The sequence below is a fragment of the Tamandua tetradactyla genome, chromosome 14, assembly GCF_023851605.1.
Source record: "Tamandua tetradactyla isolate mTamTet1 chromosome 14, mTamTet1.pri, whole genome shotgun sequence".
Classification (NCBI taxonomy): domain Eukaryota; kingdom Metazoa; phylum Chordata; class Mammalia; order Pilosa; family Myrmecophagidae; genus Tamandua; species Tamandua tetradactyla.
The window spans coordinates 56,102,070-56,119,566 of NC_135340.1; the positions used below are offsets into that span (position 1 = coordinate 56,102,070).

The following is a 17,497-nucleotide window of genomic DNA, read 5'->3' on the forward strand; positions in this document are numbered from 1 at the left end:
TCTTAACAGTCTTTACTGTGTTTCTTTATCTAGATTTTGGAGCTAACTTTGATATCAGTAGAGCCAAATTTTCCAACATGATTTGTTGCATTAGGAACATGATTTAGCTTTTCCCAGTTTCCTTTTATAAGGAATAATTTTTAAAAATTTTACAACTATTTCTTTGGGTGGCACGTTGGTAGGCACAGGCAGAAAGCACTCCAGAGTAGGTATTTACACATGTGCATATGTATTGACACTTGTGTTATAAGACAATGGTCCAATATAATCAATTTGCTATATTTGAGCAGGGGGTGTTCCTCTTGCCAATTTCCCTGTTACTATTTTCGCTATTGTTTGTTTATAAATTCCACGTTGGTTTTTAATCTTATTTAAAATAGAAGAAGGTAAATCAATCCCTCTGGCTTGTACCCACCTGTACATACCTTGTATGCCTAAATGCCTGGATTGCCAGTTCACCCATTGTGCAAGAGCAGAGTCTTCTTCAGCAGTGGTATTCACAGAAGTTTTAGCCAACGCATCTGTGGTAACATTATACTAACGCTCAGATGGATTTAGGGTCGAGTGGGCATCTACATGAAAAACAGATAACATTAGTACATGAACAGTTTTCCATATTTTTTTCATAATGTATTTCCCCATAATTCCCTTCCTTATACTTCTCATTTATTTTGTTTCCAGATCAGTATTCAAATAGTTAATCTGTTGGCGACTGTTTATAAATCAGCAAATCCTTTTTAAACAGTGTGATAATTTATTTTTCTTACACAGCTAAGAATATGATAAAGTCAACATAAAGTACAGGAAGTTATTTTGATAAAACACAGACTCTCTGCTTTTTACACTGATTGTTTTAAAAAAGAACTTTATAACTTTTCACTAAAATAAACAGTCCAAGAAAACTTTGTCACTTTAACAGAGAGAAAACCAAATTTTAGCCTTGCATAAGTATATTATTTGAAACTAAAATTTTGGTTTTTTTTTTAAACTTTGTAGATAGACCTATTAAATTTTTCTAAACTTTGACCATAATTTCCTTTTCTGTGAACCTTTGGCAACTTAGTATATTCATTTAGGCTTTGTCCTACATTATCCTTATTTTATTTTATTTTAGGACAAAATTACCTTTAATAAAAACACATTTTTTATATCCTTCATATTTAAATTACTAAAATGATTTTGAAAACTGTCTTTAAGCAAACATTTCACCACATACAATTACTATCAAAATCAAACTTGTCGAGAATAATGTCAAATATGTAAAACATTTTAGTTAATGCATTTTTGAAAAGTAATTTTACAGTTTTAACAAGATTTTTCACTCTTTCAGAGTTTTTTTACCTTATTTGTGACTTCTTTTCTAAAACAAATTTAATTACAAGATGCTATTGAAATTTAAAGTTTCATTTTTTGACTATTTTTCACCCATATTTAATTTATACAATGGAAAGTAAAAGATTTTTAAACCTAAAAATAAAGAAAAACTGTGGAGATAAAACTTGCAAGCAAGGAGCTTCTTAATATTAAATGGCTTCCCCAATTTAAAAATATAAAATACAAAACCAAAAGAGAGCCACAAATTTGGGGTCACAGATAATGGGATTTGGCCTAATCCCTGTGTCTGAAAGAAAGAAGCTCAATCAGGGTATAGAGGTACTGCAGGAGCTGGAGACAGGTTTTTTTGCCTTATCAGGAATAGGGGCATTATCAGTATTTACTTTATGATCATAATTCGGTTTTCATTTTTCTTTATACATTCTCTTCATCCCATTAATTGGCAAACAGTCAGTACTCTCTCAGCTTTGAGCAGAGCTTGAAACATGCCTCTGGGAAATCCTATTACTGGTATTGGGGAGCCAACTCCCATCATGCCTTTTGGTCTCTCCTTCTCCTGTATTCCATTCTCCCATGTCTCCTAGCTCAGCCGTTTTATCTAAGACTTTGTTAGTGGATTGCCTGTTTCTCCTAACAATAAAGTCATTGTTAAATGTTTGTATATAGGGAGTGTATATAATTCCTTAACAATGACATTGCTCTGTGACGCATTGACAGGGAATAGATGGTATGTGTTGGCTTCTTGTAACATGATTGCTGACTTCATAACTTCCACTTTGTTTCTGCATAGCATCTCGCAAAGTGTACCAGGGTCAATCACTTCGCAGCCACATAGTATAAGTAAGGTATTGTTTATTACACCCTTCTACAGCTAATGCCAGAAGTTAAAACTTTTTTCTCTCTGTTGACTAAATTCCGGAAAAGTCTGTATGAAGGAACTAGTGCTAATTCCTACAAATTTCATGCAATTGGCATAGTTTAGCACCACTCCTCCAGCCCCTGCATCAGCAATTCTGACCATCCAGGCAATTAATCGCTCACCAATTTTCTGAGTAAAATGGCTAAGAACGTCAGTTATTTCTTGTTGAGAAACAAAATTTTTATAGACGTTTTGAAAGTAACCTGATTGCCCTATTTCTCTTCTTTTTGCCTTTTTATTGGGCGAGCTCCTATTTCGGGGGGATATTTACCCTTTTCTTCCTGATAAGCGTTCTCATTAAAAACATCCCAGTCTTTCTCATTATCATCTGTCTCATCCTACGCATCACCATCCCACTTATCAGGGTCCCCATCAGCAGTAGCAGTTGCTATCACAGCATGTATTTTCTTTTTGTTTATTCTACCTCATCTCTTTTTATATTGGGCCACACAGACTGAGGCTTTTTTAGCTACTGATTGATAATTACGAACTTGGTCTTCCAAAATAGAATTTTGACACTGCAGCATAGACGGATTTCCCTGCAACTCTGCCAGATTCCTTTTCACAATAATTTTTTCAGAAATTACTTGGTCTCTGTTCTCACACATTTTTCTGTATGCCATTAACAAAGCCTATCCTCTTTGACACACTCCGACCATTTCTTCCCCTTTTTCTAAAAGAATGCTTTCTAGATAAAGAGTAACTTGAATAGGCTTTCCTTGTTTAATTCTATTCCCCCAGTTTTCACAGGGTCCTGGGCATTTTGCCCATTTCTTTATTTTTTAACATTTTTATTGTATGATATATATATACAAAGCAAAGGAAAATAAAAAAGCAATAGTTTTCAAAATACTCTTCAGTAAGTAGTCACAGGACAGATCCCAGAGTGTGTCATGGCTACTATACCATTATCTCAGATTTTTCCTTCTAGTTGCTCCAGAATATAGGAGGCCTGAAGGAATAAATATTTTTTATCATCACAATTGACTTTTTTTTCTTTTTTGTGAAAAATAACATATATGCAAAAAAGCAATACATTTCAAAGCACAGCACCACAATTAGTTGTAAAACACATTTCAGAGTTTGACATGGGTTACAGTTCTACAATTTTAGGGTTTTACTTCTGGCTGCTCTATGATTCTGAAGACTAAAAGAGATATCAATTTAATGATTCAGCAGCCATATTCATTTGTCAAATCCTATCGTCTCTGTATAACTCCACCATCACCTTTGAATCCATCTGTTATGAGAGGGTCATCCAACTGTTATGAGAGGGTCATCGAAGCCTTGTAAATGTGACATTCATAGCTTGTATTAAAAACATCCTGTCCTGGGATCACTACACAAGCAGCAGAGCCCTGCTCCTCCCAGAGTAATGAGTGGGACAGTGGAGCCCTACTAGATAATGGAAGAATTCTCATGTACTTGACCTGAAATAAAGATCAAATCCTTGGGCAAAGTAAGGGTGAGAATCATGGAATGCGAAAGTAATAAAGAGAGGCTCAGGCATAGCACTTAGGCTAGTGAACTACTGCACTACTCGGAGGGCTCCTCCATTTAAGCCCCGAATAACGGAGTCAACTGTTACTCGTTTAACTCTCAAATCTACATGGTGCAAGGAGCACGTCCTTCACCACCCTCACAGTGGCACTGTCAAACAAGCCGGCTGATTTACATTCCTTGGTTGGAGAAGAGAGGAAGACAAAGATGGAGAGCAACATTCTTACCTGTAGGGGGCGCAGTCCCTTCATGGTTGCCAAGCTTGATGCAGGAGAAAGCCTCAGGAAGTTCTCCAATAGGTTGAAACTTCAACCAGAGACTGACATTGTAAGAGTTCTTGACTTAGTTGTAGGAAAGGATTCAAGGAGTAGTCAGTGTATACAGCCAAGAAAAGTTTAATGTGTAGCAAAAGTACCTGCGCAAAATGGGTGAGCACTGGCATTCCCCAAAAGAAGATAAGCTAGAGTAGTGTAGTGATTTTGAACCATAGATGCCTCTATGATTCAATGGAAACTATGAGCTATCTCCCTAGGAAAAAATCCATAAAGTATAAGAGAGTTTTAATATCCCTTATATTAGGGATTCAGCTGTGCTTGAGAACGGAAAAAAGAAAGATCCACTCTCACTTTACTTATGAAGAAACAACCTAGAAATGGTCAAAGAACTCATTTTAAAGAAATACATATTTCACAAACATACAACACACTTTTCAAAAAGATTGTCTTTATTCTACTAGGGTAAAGGAGACTTTCATAAAGCTGGAAAAGTATATGGTTCCAGATCAAAAAATTATGGACCTATATGATCATTGCTATCCCGGTTAACTTAATTACTCAAACCAACACCAGAGTATAACCAATATTTGGCTAATTGGAGCAGGAGTAGAAATGACCAATTTAGCCAAAACATATCTTTGCCTAGGTTTCCTAAAACAGACCTGAGTTACTTGATTCCACGTTTTGCCTCACCTGTTTATAAGCAAAAAAAACCACAAGAAAATAATTTTTAAAAAATTATTCTATTGTAAGGACTGAATTTTTTTACTTTATTTTAGTTCATATAAAGATATTCATGTCCATTATGGTTCATAATAATCATTATTGAAATCTATTTAGAACACAGACTTGATTTATTAAATGGACTGACCTCACAACTGTTATTCTAACAGATGAACTCACTTTCTCAGTCTACTTTTTTGATAATCAAAATAAACTACATTTATTGTAGGTTATAAACTCAGTTTGTTCCCTTTTTGTGCCAACAGGAATATCAAGAGGCTCTAGGTCTTTGGGAGGAGAAATTCGGAAAATTTGTAGATATCAAAGCTAATGGTAAGAATGAAACTGGTATAGTATTAAACAGAAATTTCCTAAATGGCTAAATGTGTTTTATCTAAAAGTTCCTTAAACTTTGTACCTAAGCAAATGACTTCCAAAAAGTGAACAGAAATCTCAGATTTGGTTCCTCTATCTTTCAATAAAGCATCACAACCGATAAATAATGACTATATGTCTTCTGTGAGGCATATAAGAGAAATATAGGCCTCATGGAGCATATGGTCTCACTGATTGCACTGTCTACTAGATCAAACATTTACATATTCCCATATACCATTTTCGTGAGAGTCAGGTGGCAAGAAAATAAGTTCTAGTGTCCAACAGCTTCCGCATTACAACTGCAACATTCCATGCCTCCCCATCAATCACATAGTACATTTCTCTTAAAGATTACTGATAGGTGGTAGGATAGAAGGCTTACGTTCCTCTTCTCTATCCCATAGAATAACAAACCCTCCCCAACTCCTTGAGGATCCCTGTTCTAGTCATCTATATCTACAGCATATTATAATGATCAGGGCTACCAGTATGCCCAAAATTTATAAATAGGGGTATCCTCGGGCTCTCCTTTCTATAACATTGTAATCTTCCTTTACCTTCTCTTTCCACCAATTCCTACAAATAAGGACTGTATGGCATAAAATCTTTTACCTAAGATTGAATTTAGGTCAGTCATATCTCCTGAGTTATTTTCATTTTTCCCTTATCTCTAAAATGGTTGTTAACAAAAAGGATTTTGTTGTTGATTAAAGGAATTTTACATAGCTGCAATTTCAGGGCAGAAGTATGTTGAGTATCTATGAAAGGCCCTTCAGGTACCCTGGAAATTACAGGCCACGTAAGCAGTTACCACCAGACACAAAGAATAAGTGATGAGGCTGAAAACACCCAGTCTTTAATCTAGCAAAGATTGAAATTGCTGTGTCCTCTGCTTCCTAAAGCAAAGAAACATGCTATATATTTTAGGAAAATTTTGATTATAATAAAATATCAAAAAATTTGTAACTATATCGTACAGCTAGGCAAGAGATTATTTATAAACAAGGACACACAGAGCTTCAGCAGTATAGCTCAGGAAACATAAGTGACCAGAACTTTGCTTATACATTTTGTATCCCCCTTAATACCTTAATATAACATCTTAGAGGTAGTCAGCAGATAATATTTGGTGAGTATGTTTACACTCACAGTTAACTGAATATCTTTTTAATTGATTATTCTATTGAGATGCAAAACTCAAGTTTGCTTTCCCTACAGGTCCTGCCTCTGTTGGCTTGGATTTCTCCTTGCATGGATTTGAGCATCTTTACGGGATCCCACAGCATGCAGAATCACACCAACTTAAAAATACTGGGTAAAGTAAAATCAAGAATTCTTATAGATGGCTGTGGTTTCTGGATCAAAAAAGTCTGAAGGGAATATATGTGAGGTGTCTGAACCAATGCTAATACATGTCTGGCTTTTTCCTCCTTGATATTGCTTGTTGATCTTTAAGAGCTTTCCTTAGTGGTTACTCAGAGCAGTGGTTTTTAATTTTTTTGGCAAAAATTAGACAATTAAATTATAATGCTAAACCTAAAAATATAGAGGATGTAAAAATATGGAGCTGCTATGGTTGAAGTAGGAGTGGGATCTTCACTACCACCACTTCTGCATCTCAGGCCCTGTGGAACCTGCGAGAATGCGGTGTGAAAATCACTGACCTAGACAAATACTTTTAGCAAATGGGTCAATGAGCCAAAGAATGGAAAAGTGTGCCATCTCATATCACCTTTGATTCACTCAGGCTAATAATATTGACAAATAGATGCCATCTTAGACTGAGAGAAAGAGAGCTTTAATCAGGAAACCAAAGAGAAACAGTCTGATCAAAGTTCCCAAGTACAGGTTCTCATTATGAAGGTAGGTGTTATGACGAATCAAAAACTCTGCTCCTCTCACACCAACCTGAGCTCTATGCCCCTCACCCCAACTCAGTTCCCCATCCGTCCCTACCCAGCACTGTGTAAGCCTGTTAGGACACTATTCATCTGTTTTAGCTTCCCAGAAGTACTCACAAAATTTGTCAGCAGAGGCTTATTGTGTACTTACTGTTTTGTAGGATTCATAGGAAACCATCCTCTCTTCACAAGAAATATTCAGAAAAGATATCTAAAATATGTGATCAGGCATACTAATTGTCCTTATGAGGGCATGCCATATGAGTCAGAGTAGGAAGGTCACGTTCACCCATGTTGGGTCAGGAAATCTTTATGGAAGTGATGAAAGTCAAGCCTTGAAAATTGTATAGGTCCTAAGTGTTTCTGATGGAGATTGGAGCTATTCTATTCATTAATAGTTCATTTGTGAAGATAGTTGTTGACAGTCCTTTTTTGTGTGTTTCAGTGATGGGGATGCTTACCGCCTTTATAACCTGGATGTCTATGGATATAAGATACATGACAAAATGGGTATTTATGGTTCCGTGCCTTATCTCCTTGCCCACAAACTGGGCAGGACAATTGGCATTTTCTGGCTTAATGCTTCAGAAACACTAGTGGAGATCAACACAGAACCTGCAGTAGAGGTGAGCTGTGGGTCTTAGCTGCATGTCATATTTATCCAGGAAACAAAACCACTGCATTGTAGTTACAGCTCTCGTCTTTGTAGTAGTGGTTCTCTGCTACCAAACGCATTGTGGTGTAAGCAGCGAATACTGATAGATGGGTGTTCTAGGTTAGAGGGAAATTTTTTGGATTCTCATTTCCTTCTTTTCCCAGTGTTCACTGACCCAGATGGATTCAGTTGTTGTTAAACAAGAGGTCAAATCTCAAACTGATGTGCACTGGATGTCAGAAAGTGGAATCATTGATGTTTTTCTGCTGACAGGACCTACACCTTCTGATGTCTTCAAACAGTATTCGTACCTTACAGGTACTTGGATATATAGAAGTATCATTCTCTAGTTCCATTATATTTCCTTTTATCCCATGTATATAATTTAAAGTTTGTTATATACCATGTAGAATTTATGAACAAATTTTTAAGAGCTTTTTAAGAATCAAGCATTTCCTGCTCTCACCCTCATCCTATTCAGCTTCGTTAAATGTTACCACGTATCTAGAATTCTTCACTTTCTAATCCTTAATGCTTGTTATCTGCCTTTCTTGAAACTGTAGCTCCTGGGCTGTCTCTACCCTTATCTTAGATGGTCAGTGACAGTGTTCTTGTCTTTATTAAAATATACTGCTGGCTTTAACACTAAAACATTTTATCTTTAAAAGATATAAGAAGGAAATACACAAACACATGCAATTGTTGCAAGTTCATTGAATTCTTAAGAGTACATTATTTTTAAACAAAATTATCTAATCATTAAAGTTCCTGGGTTCTCACACATCCCTTTGGAAAAAAAACAAAGCTTTATGTTATTTGTGTGATTCACACTGCCAGAGGTACTATGTTAGTTAGGGTTCTCTAGGGGAACAGAATCAACAGGAGATAGGAAAAGGTGTCTCATGCAACCATGGGAATTGATGAGTCCAGAATCCACAGAGCACACTGTGAAACTGGCAGCTTTGATAGGTCTGGACGAACTCTACAGGAGAGGCTCGCTGGCTGAAGAAGCCGTGAAAGAGTCTCTCTTCTTCCTTAAAAGCCTCCAACTGATGGGATAATGTCATTGTGGTAGATGCACCTTAGTTAATCACAGATGTAATCAGCCACAAATGCAATCAACTAAATGATGATTTAATATACCAGCCTTCTGGTTTATCAACCAGCCACAAAATATCTTTGCAGCAATGGTCAGGCCAGGTGCGACTGTGTGATTGTGAAAACCTTGTGTCTGATGCTATTTTTATCCAGTGTATGGACAGATAAGTAAGAAAATGCCAAAAATTAAACAGATAATGGGTGGGGGGGGGGTGAGGATAAGGGGAATGGGATATTTTGGGTGTTCTTTTTTATTTATTCTTATTTTTAGTTTTGGAGTAATGAAAATGTTCAAAAATCTCTTGGGGTGAGTGCACAGCTATGATGATACTGTGAACCACTGTACAGTTTGGATGATTATATGATATGTGAACATATAATATATCTCAATAAAATTGCATTTAAAGAAAGGTCTTGGATTTCGAGTGGCTGCTCGAAATATATATATATATATACACATGTTATATACATATATATTACCTGGTATTTAGAGATGAGAATGAAGCCTGTCAGGTTGGGGTTAAAGTAATTCAGAACACAGGGGTAAGGAAGACAGTGTCTGTACTTTAGAACCACACATACTCTTTGAGACCAAAGGAAGAAAAGTTTATTTGGTCTGGAACTGAAATTTTCTATAGCTCGTAGTCTAACTCAGTCTATCTGGATAACTCATTTTAAAAACAATTGAAACACAAGGAGCCCAGAATAAGAAAAAGGTCCTTTAATCCTGTATAGCTTAATGTAAAGCCTGGAAACATCCTAGAGCATATTAAGCAGATAACCAAAAAGTATTGGCAAAGTCCCTTGAGGGATGGGAGAAAAAACATGAAACTATTGAACCTTACCGTTAGGGAATCCTCTTATACTGTGTCAAACTTTAGGGACACCCAAATCAATAGGTCGTGCCCTTGATCATGGGTCTTACTCTTGTGAAGCTTATGTAGGTAGCAGAGAAGCTTAGCCTACCTATAGGTATACTAAAGAGTTACTTCTGGGGGCCTTTTTAACTCAGATGTGGCCTCAGTCTCTCTAAGCCCAACTCTGAAGTGAAATCATTGCCTTCCCCCTTACATGGAACATGACATCCAGGGGTGAAAGTCTCCCTGGTGATATGGGAGATGACTCCCAGGGTTGAGTCTGGCCCTGGTACCGTGAGAGCAACAATTCCATCCTGACCAAAAGGGGGAAAAGAAATGTAACTAATAAAGTATCAGTGACAGAGAGAGTTCAGATAGAGTTGAGAGGCTACTCTGGAGGTCACTTTTATGCAAACTTCAGTTAGACGTTGCTACCTATCATAACTTGGCAAACCCCAACCAGGACCATTCCAGCCAATCCTAAAGAACACCTAGGGTGATATATAAGACTCTACAAAGGTTCCATGCACTAGGGTAACTTTCCAGAAACCTATAACCTCCAGATGGGTCCTTGGACCAGATAAGTCCTGAAACCTAAAGGGCCCAGCCTCTCCAGAACATCAGCTAGTTCCGTCTTCCTACCTATATTACTGACAGCACCTTCCAACATGAAAAAGTTAGAATGGCCATAACCCAAATATCCCTAAAAAGTAGGATAGAAAGATCAAAGGTGATGGTCAAGTTATATGGAGAAGGTAGGGTTTAATAAATGAATATAACTGTTGGATCACTAAATTGGTATCTCTTTTAGTTTGCAGTATCATAAAGCAGCTAGAAGTAAAAACCTAAAATTGAGGAATTGTAACCCATACCAAACTCTGAAATCTGTTCTGTAACCAATTGTGCTGTGCCGTGCTGTGAAATTTATTGCTGTTTTGTATATATGTTATTTTGCACACACACACACAAAAAAATGTATGTGATGACAAAGAAATATTTACACCTTTTAGCCTCCTATATTCTGGAGCAGCTAGAAGGAAAAATCTGAGATGATGGTATGGTAGCCCATGACACACTCTGGAATCTATCCTGTAACTACTCATTGAAAAGTGCTTTGAAAACTACTGCTTTTTAGTTTCTTTGCTTTGTGTATATGTTATGTTATACAATAAAAAGGTTAAAAAAAAAAAAGGTGGCAAAAGAGTCACTCCCAAAGAACCTCTTTTGTTGCTCAGATGTGACCTCTCTCTCTCTGAGCCAACCTGGCAAGCAAACTCACTGCCCTGTCCCTCTGTGTGGGACATTACTCCCAGGGATGTAACCCTCCCTAGCAACATGGGACAGAAATCCTGGGATAAGCTGGAACTCAGCATCAAGGGTTTGAGAAAACCTCAACCGAAAGAAGGAAGAGAGAAATGAGACAAAATAAAGTGTCAGTGACTGAGAGATTTCAGAGTAGGGAAGTTATCCTGGAGGTTATTCTTATACATTATATTGATATCCTCTCTTTAGTTTGTGAAGTATTGGAGTGGCTAGAGGGAAGTACCAGAAACTGTGGAGCTGTGTTTCAGTAGCCGTGTTTCTTGAAGATGATTGTATAATGAAAAAGCTTTTACGATGTGACTGTATGACTATGAAAATCATGTGTTTGATGCTCCTTTTCTATAGGGTATGGACAGATGAGTAAAAAGTATGGATAAAAAATAAACTATGGGGAACAAAGGTTACAGTAAATGAGTAGATTAAAATACTAGTGGTCAGTGAGAGGGAGGGGTAAGGGGTATGGTATGTATGAGTTTTTTTCTTCTTCTTTATTTCTTTTGCTGGAGAGATGCAAATATTAAAAAAAAAAAAAATTGTGATTGGGTGGGTGATGGTGACGCAGTGGCAGCATTCTTGCCTGCTGTCCCGGAAACCTGGGTTCAATTCCCAGTGCCTGCCCATGTTAAAAAAAAAAACAAAACAGTTGTGATTAATGCACAACTATGTGATGATATTCTGAGTCAATGATTGTACACCATGTATAGAATGTTTGTATGTCAAGAATGTTTGTCTGTTTGTTAAGGATTGACAATAAAAATATTTAAAAAAATAAGTGAAAACTTATAAAGCCATAGTGTTCAAAACAGCATGGTACTGGCGCAAAGATAGAAGTATTGATCAATGAAATCTAATCAAGAGCATAGAAACAGAACACCAAATCTATGGTCAATTGATTTTTTTACAAATCCACTGAACTAGAGATTGAAATTCTAGTGATCAATGAAAGGGAGTGATAAGGGGTATAGAAAAGAAAAGGGGAAACAAAGGCTAAAATATATTGGGTAGAATATATTGGGTAGATGGAAATACTAGCAATTAATGAGAGGGGGGTAAGGGTATGTTATGTATGAATTTTTTTCTTTTTTCTTTTTCTTTTTCTGAATTGATGCAAATGTTCTAAGAAATGATCATGGTGATGGATATACAACTATGTGATGATATTGTGAGTTATTGATTATATACCAAGAATGAAATGATTATATGGTAAGAATGTTTGTGTTTGTATGTTGTTATGTTTAAAAGAAATTTTTTTAAAAAGTAAAAAATACAAATCCACTGAACGGGGGCAAAATAATCTTTTCAATAAATGGGCATGGGAGAACTGGATATCATTAGCCAAAAGAATGAAAGAGACCCCTTACCTTATACCCTATACAGAAATTAACTCAAAGTGGATCAAACGCCTAAACATAAGAACTAATACCATAAACCTTCTAGAATAAAATATACGGAAACATCTTCAAGACCTAGTAATAGGAAGAAGCTTACTAAACTTTACTCCCAAGGCACAAGCAACAAAAGGAAAAATCAATAAATGGGAACTCCTCCAAATCAAATACCTCAAAAGACTTTGTCAGAAAGGTAGAGCCTTTTGAATGGGAGAAGATTCTTGGAAATCACACATTAGACAAAGGTTTGATATCCTGTATACATAAGGAAATCCTACAACTCAACAACAGAGAAACAAATATCCCAATTATAAATGAGCTTAAGATATGAATAGGCATTTTTCTGAAGAACAAATAGAGATGACTCAAAAGCACATGAAGAGATGCTCATTTTCATTAGCTGTAAGGGAAATGCAGATCAAGACTACAATGAGATACCACCTCACACCTGTAAGAACGGTTTCTACTAAACAAACCGGAAGTTATATATATTGGAGAGGACGTGGAGAAATTTGGACAGTTACGCACTGCTGACAGGAATATATAATGGTACAGCCACTATGGAACAGAGTTTGGTGGTTCCTTAGGAAACTAAATATTGAGTTGCCCTAAACCCAGCAATAGCACTACTTGGATATACCCAGAGGAGCAGAAAGCAGTGGCACAGACATTTGCACACCGATGTTCACAGCAGCATCATTCACAATCGCAAAAAAATGGAAACAATACAAATGCCAAACAACAGATGAGTGTATTAACAAAGTGAGGTATATACATACAATGGAATATTACGCAAAGGTAAGAGGAAATGATTTCGTGAAGCACATGACAAGATGGATGACATAATGCTGAATGAACTAAGCCAGACACAAAAGGATAGATACTGTATGACTCCACTTTTGTGACCATGGTCCAGGTAAAATCAGAGGCTTAAAAGACAGAATGTAGGGAAGTTAGTGACTCATGGAAGGTAAATGGGTGAATGCTGAGCTAATGAGGTTGAAATCAAATGTAAGGGAATAGATAGAAGTGAAAGATACTGCTACAAAAAGGAATGTAGTTCTCTAGTGGGTCTATAAGTAATGTTACTACATTGAAGGTGAACAGGACTGAAAGAGGTTGTGTAAACCTATGTATCCCACTGATTAACACTAGAAATATAAATAAGTTCTTGCAAGAACTACTTCAGGGGTATGATTTGTGTACAAAGAGTGTTTAAGTCCAGGGGGAAAACTGCTATTGCATGCTAGGCTATGTTTAACAGGAAAATATCAGCAGTATCAGAGCAGTATCAGGGGGAAATATTGGTTATCTTTCTTCTGGAAACTGAAATTGTCTAAAATGGAGGGTGTTGATGGACTGTGGACTTTGGGCATTAAGTATGATGCCTATTGGATGCAGGTGGCTGAAGGATGCACTGACTGAGAAGTAGATTGGCGAACAATGGCGTATACATATGATCGAATATTTACTGCTACCAAAAGGAATGTGGTCGTGAGGCATGCAACAATGTGAATGAATCTGTGGGACATTTAGTGAGGCAAAATAAGCCAGAAACAAAAGGACAATTATTGTATGACCTCCTTTAGAAAATGCTTATAAGAAAACAGGGGCCTAGATTATAAGCTTTTATAGCAGACACATTTAATCCAGAGTGGTAATTACTATTTTTTTGAGGCTGTTTTTTATATGTATAACTTGTTATTTAGACATAAGAACAAAGCTGGTTGGTCAGGATTAAGGTAATTCAGAACACAGGGGTAAAGAAGACATTATAATCTAACTCAGTCTGTCAGGATAGCTCATTTAAACAATCAAAACACAGGGAGCCCAGAATAAGAATGAGAGCATTTAATCCTGTATAGCTCAGTGTAATGCCTGGATACATCTTATTATATTGTTCTAGTTTGCTAGCTGCCGGAATGCAACACACCAGAGACGGATTGGCTTTTAATAAAAGGGGATTTATTTTGTTGGTTCTTCAGAGGAAAGGCAGCTAACTTTCCACTGAGGTTCTTTCTTACGTGGAAGGCACAGGATGGTCTCTGCTGGTCTTCTCTCCAGGCCCCTGGGTTCCAGCAACTTTCCCCGGGGTGACTTCTTTCTGCATCTCCAAGGGCCTGGGCCGAGCTGCGAGTGCTGAGATGAGGAATGCCGAGCTGCTTAGCAGTGCTACGTTGCAATCTCCCATTTAAGCACCAGCCAATTAAGTCAGATGTCACTCATTGCAGCAGACACGCCTCCTAGCTGACTGCAGATGTAATTGGCAACAGATGAGGTTCACGCACCATTGGCTTATGTCCTCAGCAACAAGACTAGGTATGCTCACCTGGCCAAGTTGACAACTGAATCTAACTAACACATATATTAAGCAGATAATCAAAAAGTATTGGCAAAGTCCCTTGAGGAATGGGAGAAAAAATATGGAACTATTAAACTTAACCATCAGGGAATCACCTGCTCCTGTGTCTAACATTAGGGACACCCAAATCAGTAGATCAAGCCCTTGATCTCGAGGTTTGCTCTTTTGAAGCTTATGTAGGTAGTGGAGAAGCTTAGCCTACCTATGGGTATGACTAAGAGTTACTCCTGGAGGACCTCTTGTTGCTCAAATGTGATCTCAGTCTCTCTAAGCCCAACTTTGTAGGTGAAATCATTGACCTCCCCACTACATGGGACATGACATCCAAGGGTGAAAATCTCCCTGGCGGCATGAGAGATGACTCCCAGGGATGAGTCCGGCCCTGGCACCTTGGGGTCAACAACTCCTTCCTGACCAAGACGGGTAAAAGAAGTGTAATTAATAAAGTATCTGTGGCTGAGAGAGTTCAAATAGAGTTGAGAGGCTACTCTGGAGATCACTCTTATGCAGACTTCAGTTAGACATTGCTACCTATCATAACTTGCCAAACCCCAAACAAAACCATTCCAGCCAATCCTAAAGAACACTGAGCGCAATATATAAGATTCTACAAAGGTTCCATGCACTAGATAATTTAGAGCTTACAGATGGTTCCCTGGACCAGATTAAGTCCTGAAACCTAGAGGGCACAGCCTGTCCGGAACAGCTAGTTCTGGAGAGAATCAGCTAGTTTCATCTCTCTACCCCATATTATTGACAGACCCTTCCAATATTAAAAAGTTAGAATGGCCATAGCTGAAATACCCCTAAAGAATGGGTTAGAAAAATCAAAGGTGATGGTCAAGTTATACAGAGAAGGTACAGTTTAACAAATGAATATGATTGCTGAATCACTAAATTGATATCTTTTATTTTCCAGTATCGTGGAACAGCTAGAAGTAAAAACCTAAAATTGAGGAATTGTAACCCATGTCAAATTCTGAAATCTGTTCTACAACCAGTTGTTGTGCTGTGCTGTGGATTTTATTAGTTTTGTATATTTGTTGTTTTTCACACACAAAAAAATTCAATGTGGTGATAAATATTTATTCCTTCTGGCCTCCTGTATCCTGGAGCAACTAGAAGGAAAAATCTGAGATGATGGTATAGTATCCCATGACACACTCTGGGATCTGCCCTCTAATTACTTGTTGAAGAGCAGTTTGAAACTATTGCTTTTTTGTTTCGTTTTGTGTATATGTTATATTATACAATAAAGTTATAAAAAAATTTACACTAATTATTAACCACAGTTATATTTGGTGCTACAAATCATAGTATGATCCCCTTTCCAGCTGAGAAATGTTTATTGTGAATCTGTTCATCTTTGTGTATTTTGTGAAGTACAGCCCAGGAGAGATGGTAGATAGTATTCAGTTTAATTTCCGATGAGAATAGCCAAAAAAACGTTGATAATTATCTTCATGGTCTTTACAGTATGCCTTAGGCTAATGTGAGGATCATCATAATGATGCCTAATGAAGCACTGGCTTCAAAAAGAACCCCAGTACATTAGGCAATGTTGGCATGAGTTCAGCATGCTCGTAGGCAGGCCTTTAAATTCTCAGATCAATTTCCTGCATAAAAACCAGGACGGCAGATGAGATGCCAAACATGTTTAATAGCATCAAGAATGAAGCAGAAGGCAACTTCAACTTGGGACCATTTTGATCTTTGAAAGGAAAAAGCCATTGCCTTTCTCTATACTATACCTCCTACTTTTCCTGTGTTGCTATTTTCTGCATTTGATAGTTTTCAAACTGTGGACAACTGTGTGAAACAGTTTTAATAACTCAGACAAAAAAATGTTGCTTTATGAAAAAAGAAAAAAAAAAACACTGCAAACCAGTAAATTCTGTATACATTCAGTGGTTGCACTCACTGGCAATGAACAAACTACAGAGCATTGGTTTTCCCCAGCTCAAATTGGAAAGAATTTTTCTTTAGTGTATGTTGATATTCCTGAAGATAAATACAAGTAAATTTTTTTTGCAAATATTTTTTCCTTAAAAAAATTTCTCCCTCCTTGAATCCACTTTAATGATGACTAATACGTTTGACTTTATAATAACCTAAAAAAATTAGGTTGTCAATGTTCATAGCAATGCTGTTCACAATTGCCAAGAAATGGAAACAATCCAGCTGCCCATCAGCAGATAAGTAGATAAACAAATTGCGGTATATACATACATTGTAGTATTATGCAGCATTTAGACAAAATGATGTCCCAAAATATATGACAATGTATATGAACTTTGAGGACATAATGCTGAGTGAAATAAGTCAGACACAAAAGGACAAATACTGTATAATACTTTTGTTATGACTCTGATAAAACTGCCAGTGTTTTGAGCAGCTGGAAGGAAAAATCTGAGGTGGTCCTGGTAGCCCATGACAAACTCTGGGAACTGTTCTATAGCTGCTTGTTAAAGTGTGCTTTGAAAATTTCACATTTTTCTTTCTTTTCTTTGTATATTATTGTTATATTTTACAACAAAAGGTTAAAAAAACAATAAGCAGTTATAGTAATATTAAAATAAATTCATAAAATCAAAAATTTGAAAATATTTAGTAACATAGCTCACTATTATAGCAAAGTTGATAAATGTAATTTCTTTTTATTTGATATTCTGAGAACACAGGTTATTTTGTATTTATATTGTAAACAACAAACACAAACATTCTTGACATACAAACTTTCTTAACATGGTTACAATCAGTGGCTCACAATATCATCATATAGT

At 36.8% G+C, this 17,497-nt stretch overlaps 1 protein-coding gene across 8 annotated transcripts in view; it reads left to right on the forward strand.

Moving 5' to 3' along the window:
* GANC (glucosidase alpha, neutral C) overlaps nt 1–17,497 on the forward strand; it is a 132,395-nt gene that overhangs the window by 58,782 nt on the left and 56,116 nt on the right. For all 8 annotated transcript variants that reach the window (XR_013162352.1, XR_013162353.1, XR_013162354.1 and 5 more), the window contains exons 8-11: nt 5,019–5,085; nt 6,349–6,445; nt 7,477–7,657; nt 7,851–8,004. Coding sequence is in view for 4 of the 8 variants with exons in the window: in XM_077127557.1 (XP_076983672.1) it covers nt 5,019–5,085; nt 6,349–6,445; nt 7,477–7,657; nt 7,851–8,004 (499 nt within the window). In the remaining 4 variants the exon portion in view is untranslated. The remainder of the gene's footprint in view (nt 1–5,018; nt 5,086–6,348; nt 6,446–7,476; nt 7,658–7,850; nt 8,005–17,497) is intronic.